Source organism: Atractosteus spatula, assembly GCF_055471065.1.
Source record: "Atractosteus spatula isolate fAtrSpa1 chromosome 10 unlocalized genomic scaffold, fAtrSpa1.hap1 SUPER_10_unloc_13, whole genome shotgun sequence".
Lineage (NCBI taxonomy): Eukaryota > Metazoa > Chordata > Actinopteri > Semionotiformes > Lepisosteidae > Atractosteus > Atractosteus spatula.
In genome coordinates this window covers 356,187-369,225 of record NW_028296616.1, presented here as the reverse complement: position 1 = coordinate 369,225, position 13,039 = coordinate 356,187, and the positions used below count along the sequence as shown (strand labels likewise).

The following is a 13,039-nucleotide window of genomic DNA, read 5'->3' as shown; positions in this document are numbered from 1 at the left end:
TTGCTCTTAAGATGGAAAGAGATTGCATTTGGTATTGCATGCAATTAGATGCTAATTATTTTATTTACTTTGCCCTCTTGTTAAGATGTGTTACATCAGGAAAATAAAGTATATGCTCAGTAGAGGGGTTGTCATATTTTGTCTGTTAATCAAACATAATCAACAATTATGGACAACCATTTTTTGCCAAGGTTGTGAATTATAATGCCTTCAAAGTCGCATTTAAACTTTCTGTAAAATTAAAAAAAACACAGAAATGCAAGCGGGCACTGATTTGTGTCCAGAGTACTCCAACGTAACAAATCCTGCTCCAGAAATGGTCTCTTCTCCCCTTTTGAGCCACTGCCCACCAAAAGGTCTCTGCGTGTCTCTGTTAGGGAGATGTCAAGATGCTGAGCCTGTGCTGTGCTTCAGTGGCGGGTGTAGAGGACACGCTGTTGTACATGGAATGCAAATTGAGCTCCTTGGACATATAAACTGACAGATGGTTTAAACTTCTCTCAATATACAGGAGATCCTGTGTCCGAAATCCTGAGGTGCCTTTCTTCCTGTCTTTTCATACAGAATGTATCATTAAGGACAATCACATATGGCTTGATTTTGTTACTGGAAGTATTTATTTCCTTTCTTGGAACAACGTGTTTTTCGAGAAATTCAAACAATTTGCGAAATATGAAATACAAATCTTGCTTATGGTGCAGAATAAATATTGCCAGCTGGGAAGAATATGACAGCATTTTTTTTTCTTTAACCAAAAACCTGCAAAGGGAGACGTTTTCGTTGTGGAAGGGCAAAACAATAAATCTGTTCCGTTTCACAAAATTCACACTTACGAACGGCGCAAGTCGCAGGTGATTCACTCCTCTTGACTAGGTGGCGCTAGGAGGTGCAGTTAAGTTTATATCCGGCTGCAGAAACTCCTCTTTCTCAGCTCCGCTTCTCGATTGTTTTGAAGCCGCGGCCGCGCTAACGAATGACGTCATCACACGGCGCTACACAGCATGCCTGTGGGTGCTTGAATGATTTTCTTTCTATAAAGAAGAAAGTTGTTTTTTTAATAACTTCAGTTTCTGAAAACGTAGCATCTTGTCAACTGTGTTGATACTTGAACAGAGCACAGCCCTGACAACAGAATCTGTGAAGAATAAAAATAAAGAAGCTGTTCTGTTTAAACATCGCAAGTCAGCCTTTGTTTCTGATCGACTCTGAAGAAGGATGGCGGAGTACTTGTTAAATCTGCAAATCCAGCTTGACTCGTTCATGCACGTTTTGCTCAAATCGATCGTGTATGAAGTGTCAGAAGTTTTTGGAAACAGGATGTCTGACTCTGAGAACGAGTTTGAAGACAAACTCCGCAGCGTCTCCCAGGTCCTGGTGAGAGGGGCCGTGTTTAAAATCACACAGTGTGTGGAGGACAGTGTCGGGAGTGAAATGGCGCAGCTGAAGAAGGAAAACGAGAGCTTGAAGTGGAGATTGCAGCTTTGGGAGGAGGATTCGGGAGCAAGAGGAGATCAGGGTACCCAGACGCTTCCCTGTGAAGTCACTGCAGAAATAAAAGAAGAAATTGACATGAAACTGTTGTCAGGTCAGTGTGGTGACGTGTATGAAGTCAGAGTATGTGTGTGTGTTTAAAACCAGTGTCTATAACTTCCTCACTGGTGAGGTCTGTGTCTGTATTAACTCCTCTGGAATATTAATCCACTGTATCTGTATTAATCCCTCTCTCTCTTAGTGCATTGTTTATGTACTGTACTGTGAAGTAAGTGTGTCTGTATTAACCCCTCTCTCAGTACAGTGTTAATGTACTCTAGTGTCCAGTCAGTATGGCTGTATTTACCCCTCTCTGTCAGTGCAGTGTTAATATGCTGTAATTTCCAGTTTGTCCTTGTCTGTATAAAGTGTTAATGTACTGTAGTGTCTATTCAGTGTGTCTGTATTAAGCCCTCTCTCTCTCAGTGCAGTGTTCATGTACTGTAGTGTCCAGACAGTGTGTCTGTATTAACTCCCCCCCCTCTCTCTCAGTGCAGTGTTAATGTACTGGAGTGTCCAGTCAGTGTGTCTGTATTAACCCCCCCCCCCTCTCTCAGTGCAGTGTTAATGTACTGTAGTGTCCAGCCAGTGTGTCTGTATTAACCCCCCCCTCTCTCAGTGCATTGTTAATGTACTGTAGTGTCCAGTCAGTATGGCTGTATTTACCCCTCTCTGTCAGTGCAGTGTTAATATGCTGTAATTTCCAGTTTGTCCTTGTCTGTATAAAGTGTTAATGTACTGTAGTGTCTAGTCAGTGTGTCTATATTAAACCCTCTCTGTCTCAGTGTAGTGTTAATGTACTGTAGTGTCCAGTCAGTGTCTGTATTAACCCCCCCCTCTCAGTGCATTGTATATGTACTGTAGTGTCCAGTCAGTGTGTCTGTATTAACCCCCCCCCTCAGTGCAGTGTTAATGTACTGTAGTGTCCAGTCAGCATGTCTGTATTAAACCCTTTTTCAGTGCAGTGTTAATGTACTGTAGTGTCCAGTCAGTGTGTCTATATTAAACCCTCTCTGTCTCAGTGTAGTGTTAATGTACTGTTGTGTCCAGTCAGTGTGTCTGTATTAACCCCCCCTCTCTCAGTGCAGTGCTCATGTACTGTAGTGTCCAGACAGTGTGTCTGTATTAACCCCCCTCCCTCTCAGTGCAGTGTTCATGTACTGTAGTGTCCAGTCAGTGTGTCTGTATTAACCCCCCCCCTCTCTCTCTCAGTGCAGTGTTAATGTACTGTAGTGTCCAGTCAGTGTGTCTTTATTAAACCCTCTCTGTCTCAGTGTAGTGTTAATGTACTGTAGTGTCCAGTCAGTGTGTCTGTATTAACCCCCCCAGTGCAGTGTTAATGTACTGTAGTGTCTAGTCAGTGTGTCTGTATCAAGCCCTCTCTCTCTCAGTGCAGTGTTCATGTACTGTAGTGTCCAGACAGTGTGTCTGTATTAACCCCCCCCCTCTCTCTCAGTGCAGTGTTCATGTACTGTAGTGTCCAGTCAGTGTGTCTGTATTAACCCCCCCCTCTCTCAGTGCAGTGTTAATGTACTGTAGTGTCCAGTCAGTGTGTCTGTATTAACCCTCCCCCCTCTCTCAGTGCAGTGTTGATGTACTGTAGTGTCCAGTCAGCATGTCTGTATTAACCCCTTTTTCAGTGCAGTGTTAAAGTACTGTAGTGTCCAGTCAGTGTGTCTGTATTCACCCGTCTCTCTCAGTGCAGTGTTAATGTACTGTAGTGTCCAGTCAGTGTGTCTGTATTAACCCCCCTCTCTCTCAGTACAGTGTTAATGCACTGTAGTGTCCAGTCAGTGAGTGTGTCTGTATTAACCCCTTTCTCTGATTGCAGTGTAGTGTTAATGTACTGGAGTTTCCAGTCAGTGTGCCTGTATGAACCTCTCTCAGTGCAGTGTTAATGTACTGTAGCGTCCAGTCAGTGTGTCTGTATGAACCGCTGGAGAGGTGCGTTCTTGCGGTCGGGGAGGTTGTGGGCTGCAGGAACATCAAGTCCGCTTCCCGCATGAGTGGAGGGATAGTTATTTTCCTGCAATCTATTGATCTGGCAAATGCCCTGGTGGTAAAGGGGTCGTCCTGGACGGCACCTTCACCCCGGTGCTGCCGCTCGCGGCCCCAGCTTGGAGGATCACCCTCTCCAATGTGCCTCCGTTCATGAGGAACGAGCTGCTGTAGAGGGAGCTGTCCCATTACGGACAGGTGGTCTCTCTGATCAGGAGGGTCCCTCTGGGCTGCAGGGCATCTTAAAAAACCCCATGGAGGAGATCAATGTGGATCTTAAATTTCGGATTGACACCTGTGGTTATGTTGCATTCGTGACTTTGGAATCGACGAAGTGCTTCAGGTGCGGGAGCGAGGGGCATGTGGTGAAGAATTGCCCGGAGGTGGAGGATGAGATGGGCAGGGAGCCTCAGCCCCAGGGTGCACAGGAGGCCAGGAGACAGCGTCAGGCAGCGGGGAGTGGAGCAGTGCAGGGAGGCAGCAGGGAGGCAGAGCCCATGGCCGGGGTGCAGGAGAGGAGATCGCTGGAGGGGGCAGGTGAGCCCGAGCTGGTGGTGTCCCATGCAGGAGAACAGATAGCGAAGAGTGGACCACCTCAGCCCTCAGATAGGAGCTCCCCACACCGGGGAGCAAGATACGAGCGCTGGCGGAGCAGGGGAGCTGCAGAGCCCAGCAGCTCAGGAGAGTCAGGGAGAGAGAGAGCAGGCAGTGACACCGACGGAGGAAAACTCGTCACAAGTGCCAGCGAAAACTGTAGACACAGTGTGGGGAGGAAATGAATTAACATCCGGAAAAATAGACGATGGTTTTAAGACACCGTGGAGAAAGTGCACGAAAAAATCTGTGCAGAGTGCGGTGCAGAAAAAGCACAGCACAGAGAGCTCGGTGGAGGGCGGCTCTGTCGCCGGCCCGGGGGCCGCGAGTGACTCCGACACTGGGAGAGTAAGGACGCGCTGGAGTGTCCTCGCCACCGCCGCCCGGAGCTCCTCGGAGTCCGGGAGCGACGATGACGAGGGCGGCTTCACAGACTCCTCTCTCGCCTCGGGCTCCTCGGCCCGGCAGAGCTGCAGAGTAGGCTACAGTTTCCAGAGCATCAGGGAGTTCTTAGAGAAGACTAAAGGTAAGAGGGGAACTGTGGTCGAGGACTTTTTTCCCGACACTGAGCTCTTTGTCCTCTCCGCGACGCACCATCTGAAAAGGCTCAGGTACGAATGACTTCAGCGATCAAGAGAGATGGTGCCTGAAGAGCTTATTGGGTAAGATCAGGGCAGGACCGCAGAATGCACCTCAGCACGAATGTGTCCCGTCTCTTACATCACATCACTATCCGTCTGTGTGCTATGTGTCTGTTCGTGTTTTATGTTGTTTCTTTTTTTCTTTTCCGCAAACATGGGCGGCATTAGAATAGGGAGTTTGAACACCAATGGGTGCCGGAGGGCTTTGAAGCGAGCTGCGGTGTTGGAGGTCATCAAAGAAAACAGCCTGCAGGTGACGTTCCTGCAGGAGACCCACACCGACAGCTCCAACATCATTGCCTGGCAGCGGGAGTGGCAGGGGGACATTGTGTACCATCATGGGTCCCCTGTGAGCGCGGGGGTCACGGTGCTGTTCTCTGTGGGGTTGAAGCCCCTCTCTATCGCCGTCCATGAGGTTGTGAAAGGTCGCCTGTTACTCATGCAAGTAGTTTACAGGAAGAAAACCTTTGTTTTTATTAACATTTACGCATCCACAGACGGCGGAGAGAGGGTCACCTTCTTCAGGGAGCTTGAAAATGCGCTGGTGACCTGCCAGCCTGAAGAGCTGGTCTTCCTGGGGGATGATTTTAACTGCACAGAGAGCAGCACACTGGACAGGAATTATGCAGGAATCACGGAGAGCCACATGGCCTGTCGGCCAGGGAGCTGCGCAGGATCCTTGTCAAATCTGACCTCACTGACATCTGGAGGAGATGTCATGGGGACACGAGGCAGTACACCTGGGCCCAGGTCTGAGGGAACACCCTCTCTCTGGCCAGGCTGGACCGCATCTACTGCCGTAAACATCATTACAGCATCGTCAAGCAGTACTCCCATCTGTCCAGTGGGCCTGTCGGACCACTGTCTCACCATCTGCACAGTCGTCGTCCCATCAGTGAGATCCCGCAGTGCCTACTGGCACTTTAATACCCAACTGCTTGACGATCCTCACTTCTGTGACTGCCTCGTGTTCTTCTGGTAGCAGTGGAGGAGTCAGAAAGCCCACTTTGTCTCCCTGAGGCAGTAGTGGGATACTGGGAAGGTGCAGATTCGCCAGTTCCGCCAGCAGTACACTGGAATTGTCACGAGAGGTATCCGTGAGTCCATGAAGGCTCTGGAGAGAGACATTCTGGAGCTCCACCAGGCTCTGGAGTGTTGTGCAGACAGAAGGCTAATTGATAACCTCCACACTCAAAAAAATCACTCATTGGCCTTCTGGACACAAAAGTACAGGGAGCTCTAATAAAATCTAGGGTTCAGAGTGCATCACAGGTAGACGCCCCGACTCGCTACTTCTTGGGCCTAGAGAAGAAACCGGGCCAGAGCAGGCAGAACCTCTGCCTGCGCTCGGAGACAGGGCAGGAGCTGCACGAGGCTGGGCAGATCCAGGAGAGGACCATGCAGTTCTACAAGACGCTCTTCTCCAGCGAGGCAAGTGAGGACTCTGTGAGGTCTGCACACGCAGGTTCCTTGAAGACCTTCCACAGATCCCCGAAGAGGAGGGGGCATGGCCGGAGAGGCCTCTATCCCTGGAGGAGCTCTCCACTGCACTCAGTGTCTTGAGTAATGGTATGACCCCTGGCCTTGATGGCTTGCCGGCCAAATTCTACTGTGCCTTCTGGGCCGTGCTGGGACCTGACCTGCTGGATGTGTTCTCGGAAAGTCTGGAGCACGGGGACCTGCCACTGAGCTGCAGGAGAGCTGTTGTCACCCTGCTGCCTAAGAAAGGGGACCTGTGTGACATTAAGAACTGGAGACCTGTTGCCCTGCTGTGTGTGGATTATAAAATCCTGTCCAAAGCTCTGGCCAACAGGCTGAGGGTGGTGCTGGGATCAGTGGTGCAGTCCGAACAATCGTACTGTGTACCCAGAAGGACAATCTTTGATAATATATTTCTGATTCGAGATGTTGTGGCCACCTCCAGACTATTGGGTTTAGATACTGGTCTCATTTCGTTAGACCAGGAAAAGGCCTTTGATAGGGTTGAACATCAGTATTTGTGGAGAACCATGAGGTTTTTCGGATTCAGCTCTGTCTTTGTTGCCATGATTCAGGTGCTGTACAGTGACATCTTCAGTGTGCTAAAGGTCAACAGAGGGCTGATTGCTCCGTTTCCAGTGCGGAGGGGAGTCAGGCAGGGCTGTGCACTCTCAGGAATGCTCTACTCCCTTGCCATTGAACCTCTGCTACATCAGCTGCGCCGGGTCATCAAGGGGCTGTCCATCCCGGGCTGCCCCAATTCTACTGTCAAGATGTTGGCATACGCTGATGACATCATGGTCGTGGTCGGAGGAGAACAGGATGTCAGGGCGCTACAGACAACTTTGAATGATTTCCAGTGGCTATCATCAGCCAAAGTAAACTGGGCCAAGAGTAGCGCCCTACTCCTGGGAGAGTGGAGCGAGACGGGTCCCCCAGTCTTGCCAGAGAAGTTCAGCTGGACCAGAGGAGGACTCAAATACTTGGGGTTGTACCTGGGGGACAAGGCCAGTGTGAGGAAGAACTGGGAGGGGCTCCTCGAAAAAGTGAAAGGTCGCCTGGACCGCTGGCGCTGGCTGCTCTCCCAGATCTCCTACAGAGGCCGGGTTCTGATTTGTCAACACCCTGGTGGCTTCAATGTTGTGGCATTGCCTGCTGTGCCTGGAGCCACCAGCTGGACTGATCGAGGAGCTGCAGGCCACGCTTCTCGACTTCTTCTGGGATGGACTGCACTGGCTGTGGAGGGGTGTCCTCTATTTGCCCAGAGAGGACGGAGGACAAGGACTCGTTGACATCCGGAGCCGGGTGGACGCCTTTCGTATGCAGGCAGTACAGAAGCTGCTGTATGGCCCGGCCTTGCTGTCCTGGAGGGAGCTGACCTTCACCCTGTTGCGTCTAGCAGGACACCTCGGGATCGACTCCACTGCAGCCTTGACCTGTCTCCACTGCAGCCTTTCCAGCGTAGTCTCCTGAAAGCCTGGCGGCATCTGCACGTGCGGAGAGAGGAGGAGCGGCCCAGTCTATACTGGTCACTCTGAGAGCCACTAGTACACAATCCGTGAATGGACACAGAACTGGGCCGCTCCTTGGACTTTACCGGCAGACTGGTCCGCGCCAACGTCACACAACTCCACCACCTGCTTGACGTGGATCAGGACTGCTGGCGCAGCATGGAGTGGGCATGTGACGCTCTGGGACTACACTCGCAGCGGTGTGTGGACGGGTTTCTTAGTCAGCTTTGCTCTGCTCTGCTCTGCCTCTTGAGGAGATGCTGCTAGTCCAGGGTCTGTTTGAGGAACGCCACCTTCCAACCACACAGCCTCCTTTCCCTGGTCTGCTAGTGTCTCCTGCACTCAGTCCCGGGCCGACAGGATCTCTCCTTGAGTCCCTTGCTTCAGAGGAGAGGTCTCTGGCTGGTGTTGAGGGGAAGTGTCTGTATAGACTAGTTGTAACATCTAGACACCAGGCCCAGCTGTCTGCACTCCCTGACACTCCCTGGAGGGCTCGTCTGGGGGTGCCAGATGGTGTCCGGCCTGCCTGGGGTAGCCTCTACAGATTTCCCCTCAACAAAAGGGCCCTGTCCCTTCTGCGCTCAGAGGGAGACGGTGTTCCACTACTACAGTGCCTGCCCCCACCTGTCGCCCATGTTTGCCGTGTTGATTTGGCTCTTCATCAACCTTGGCCTGGCCTTCAATTACATTATTTTCATGTTCGGGGTGGGTCATACGAAAAAACAAAAAACTCAGACCCTCCTCGCCAACTTTCAACTGGGCCAGGCCAAACTCACCATCTACAAGACTCTGGTTCCAGGTCTCTAGACTTGGTGAGGATGTTTGAAGGGTTGGTGAAGAGCAGGATGTCGTTAAAATATATGTTTTATATTATCTCATAATGACTGTGGAACATTTGAAAAGCGTTGGTGTTTTGGAAACGTGCAGGATTGTGAATAAAAAATTAATATTCCAATTATGATTTTATTTTAATAATTCTTAAGGTGGGGTTCTAAGAATCAAGATTCATACTTTGTTTATTTTTTCTGTCAATAAAGATTGATTGAACACTCTCTCTCAGTGTAGTGTTAATGTGCTGTTGTGTCCAGTCAGTGTGTTTGTATTAACCCCCCCCCCCTCTCAGTGCAGTGTTACAAAGTACTGTAGTGTCCAGTCAGTATGTATGTATTAACCCCCCTCTCTCTCAGTGCAGTGTTAATGTACTGTATTGTCCAGTCAGTGTGTCTGTATTAACCCCTCTCTCTCAGTGCAGTGTTAATATATTGTAGTGTGCAGTCAGTGTGTGTGAATCAACCCCTCTCTCTCTCAGTGCAGTGTTAATATACTGGAGTGTCCAGTCAGTGTGTTTGTATTAACCCCTCTCTGTCTCAGTGTAGTGTTAATGTACTGTAGTGTCCAGTCAGTGTCTATGTATTAACCCACCTCTCTCTGTGCAGTTTTAAAGTACTATAATATGCAGTCAGTGTGTCTGTATTAATCCCTCTCTTTCTCAATGCAGTGTTAATGTACTGTAGTGTCCAGTCAGCATGTCTGTATTAACCTGTCACTCAGTGCAGTGTTAATGTTCTGTAGTGTCCAGTCAGTGTGTCTGTATTAACCGCTCTCTTTCAGTGCAGTGCTAATGTACTGTAGTGTCCTGTCTGTCAGTCTGTCTGTATTTACACCCCTTCTCTGAGCAGTCCATGGCTGTATAAATGCCTCCGTCTCAGTGCAGTGTTAAAGTACTGTAGTGTCCAGTCAGTGTGTCTGTATGAACCCCTCTCTCAGTGCAGTGTTAATGTACTGTAGTGTCCAGTCAGTGTGTCTGTATTAACCCCTTTCTCTCTCAGTGCAGTGTTAATGTACTGTAGTGTCCAGTCAGCATGTCTATATTAACCCCTTTCAGTGCAGTGCTAATATGCTGCAGTGTCCAGTCAGTGTGTCTGTATTTACCCATCTCTGTCAGTGCAGTGTTAATATGCTGTAATTTCCAGTTTGTCTAGTGCAAGTATTCACATTACTCCTATCCTGGAGTCCTTGCACTGGCTTCCTGTCAAGTTTCGTGATGCTTAACAATCCTCCTGCTTACCTATAAGGCTCTCTATGGCTTGGCACCTCAGTACCTGTCTGAGTTATCGCCCTACTCCCCACCTCACAACCTTCGCTCTTCTAATTGTGTTCAACTATTTGTCCCCCAGTCCTTCTACACTCTATGGGTGACATGGCCTTCTCCTGTTTTGCCCCAAGCTCTAGAACTTTCTCCCCAAGGATATCAGAGTCACTTTCTCTAAGCTTCTTCAAATCCAGACTCAAAACCTTCTTCAGAAGAGCCTTTATTTATCTGTTCTTTACCCCTCTGCTCCTACTGGACTTAGTACCACCATCTACTGACTCGTCTAACTATATTCTCATCATGCTTATATTGTGTATATTTTGTTGTTGGCCTTCTGTAAAGTGCTTTGAGAAGCCACCTTTAAAGGTGCTATATAAAATAAAGTTTATTATTATTATAAAGTTCTTGTTTTCTTTTCCTGTATTTACAGGCACAGAGACCAGTGCTCTCTCTGACGCTGGGGAAATGGCTCCTCTTGAACAGCAGCACAGTGAGGAGGAGTGGGGCTCCAGTTTGGTGCAGGAGAGAGAGCTCACTGTCGCAGAAGGGAAAGAGACACTCAGTGAGCAGCACACAGAGAGCAGACAGAGTGTCGAGGATCTGGACTCTGTGCCCATGATGAAGACAGAGCCTGAGAGTGAGACACCTGGGCTCTTAGTATGTGATGATTTTATAGAGAAGATTAATAATCTGGACTCGAACAATATTACACAAGGTTGTAATGAACTGGGCTGTGTCTCTGTACGAGAGCACAGTGAAGAACTGGATGTTTTAAATCTTACAGAACAGGACATGAAGTCCAAGTTGATTGACGCTGCAGAGCAGCAGACTGATGTACCTGGTGAAGAGAACAGTACTGAGTCACAGCACACAGAGAGGAGTCAGTACAGGGAGGAGCAACAGCAGCTCCTACAGGGCTTGATAATTAGGCCTTGTTCTGTTCAAGTGGAGAGACTGTCATTGCAGAGTCTCAAACAATCATATGATCCCTTAGTATCTGATGGCTTTACACACAGGTTTAATAATCTGGTTACTGAGAAAATTGTTAAAAGTTTTAATGAACTGGAGAGTAGGTCTGTTCTTGGGCAAAGAGGGGAACAACTGAATGAACTAGACAGTTTTAGTCTCAGAGAGCTGGAGAAGGAGCCCCGGATGATTCACACTGCTGAGCAGCACACTGAAGGACATGGTGGAGAAAACAAATCTCAGCACACAGAGCAAGACCATTCCATGGAGCATTGGCAGAATAAGAGACCCCAGTACAATCAGAGGATGAGGAAGAATCACTCAAGGCCTTGCTCAGATGGAGTGGACAAACTGCCATTATGGCACAGGGAGGAGCAGCGTTTCTGTTATTCAAGCATTTCAAAGCCCTACCAGCACCTTCACACAGGAGAGAGACCATTCAGCTGCAGTCAGTGTGGGAAGAGTTTTATTCAGTCAAGTGACTTTAAAAGACACCAGCGTATTCACACGGGAGAGAGACCTTTCAGATGTAGTCATTGTGGGAAGAGTTTTAGTCACTTGCACCTCTTAAAACAACATCAGCACATTCACACAGGAGAGAGACCATTCAGCTGCAGTCAGTGTGGGAAGACTTTTAGACAATCAAGTAATTTAATAACCCACCAGCGCATTCACACAGGAGAGAGACCATTCAGCTGCAGTCAGTGTGGGAAGAGTTTTAGTCAGTCACATGCCTTAAAATCCCACCAGCACATTCACACAGGAGAGAGACCATTCTGCTGCAGTCAGTGTGGGAAGAGTTTTAGTTGGTCATGTAACTTAATAACCCACCAGCGCATTCACACAGGAGAGAGACTGTTCACCTGCAGTCAGTGTGGGAAGACTTTTAGTCAGTCAAGTAATTTAATAACCCACCAGCGCATTCACACAGGAGAGAGACCATTCAGCTGCAGTCAGTGTGGGAAGAGTTTTAGTCAGTCAAGTAGCTTAATAGCCCACCGGCGCATTCACACAGGAGAGAGAGCATTCAGTTGCAGTCAGTGTGGGAAGAGTTTTAGTCAGAAAAGCCACTTACAATCACACCAGCGCATTCACACAGGAGAGAGACTGTTCAGCTGCAGTCAGTGTGGAAAGAGTTTTAGTCGGTCAAGTAGCTTAATAATCCACCAGCGCATTCACACAGGAGAGAGACCATTCAGCTGTGGTCAGTGTGGGAAGAGTTTTAGTCAGTCAAGTAGCTTAATAGCCCACCAGCGCATTCACACAGGAGAGAGACTGTTCAGCTGCAGTCAGTGTGGGAAGAGTTTTATTCAATCGCATGACTTAAAAAAGCACCAGCGCATTCACACAGGAGAGAGACCATTCAGCTGCAGTCAGTGTGGGAAGAGTTTTAGTCAGTCACGTAGCTTAAAAGCCCACCAGCGCATTCACACAGGAGAGAGACCGTTTATCTGCAGTCAGTGTGGGAAGAGTTTTATTCAATCGCATGACTTAAAAAAGCACCAGCGCATTCACACAGGAGACAGACCATTCAGCTACAGTCAGTGTGGGAAGAGTTCCAGTCAGGTGACTTAAAAACACCAATTTAGTCACCAGGTTTTTTATTTAATCATAGTCTAAGTCAACTCAACTAAAATGTCTTTTAGTTCAAGTGGGTAGATGCGTCAGCATGTGACATCCGAAGAAGGCTCCACAGCCGAGACATTTATTTTCTTCTCTTTTCAGCATGGAACAAACCTTTACTTGTTCCCAAAATGTCTATTAGTCATAGTCACTTTGTAGTCACCCAATTTTGAGTTCGTCTGGTCAGTTAAATTTTGACTATACTCTTATTTACAGTTGACTAAAACAGAAATAGTTCTTGTCACAGAGTTTAATTTATGTGGATAAGAGAGCATATATATCAAATACAAGAAATATTTATGCAATAAAGGGTAAATAATAAAGAATAAGACACTGTATGAATCTCTTTTAATAAGAAAATCTATTTTGGCACCGTTAGTAATACTTCAATTTTTTTTTCAATGCAACTGCAGACAGGACAAGCTATATATACAGTGCCTTCAGAAAGTACTCACACCCCATTGTTTATTTCTCATTCTGCTGTGTTGCAAAGTCAAATTAAATCATATTTAAATGTTTTTCTCCACTCCTGTAGAAGCAATTCTTTATAATGTTCAAATGAAATTAAGTATTTATAATTCTGAAGACATCTATTAAAAATAAAA

At 47.9% G+C, this 13,039-nt stretch overlaps 1 protein-coding gene across 1 annotated transcript; it reads left to right on the top strand.

Moving 5' to 3' along the window:
* Nucleotides 1-1,215: 1,215 nt before the first annotated feature.
* Nucleotides 1,216-12,757, top strand: LOC148812940 (uncharacterized). The gene is made up of 2 exons (XM_088908459.1): nt 1,216-1,585; nt 10,276-12,757. The coding sequence occupies exons 1-2, from the start codon at nt 1,216-1,218 to the stop codon at nt 12,384-12,386; spliced, it is 2,481 nt and encodes an 826-aa protein (XP_088764585.1). The 3' UTR covers nt 12,387-12,757.
* Nucleotides 12,758-13,039: the final 282 nt, after the last annotated feature.

What these genes read in the sequence shown, in the direction of transcription:
- LOC148812940 (XM_088908459.1), top strand. Translation starts at nt 1,216, where the DNA reads ATGGCGGAGTACTTGTTAAATCTGCAAATCCAGCTTGACTCGTTCATG. An exon ending in TGACATGAAACTGTTGTCAG is followed by an intron (nt 1,586 to 10,275) that starts GTCAGTGTGGTG and finishes CTGTATTTACAG; the next exon opens with GCACAGAGACCAGTGCTCTC.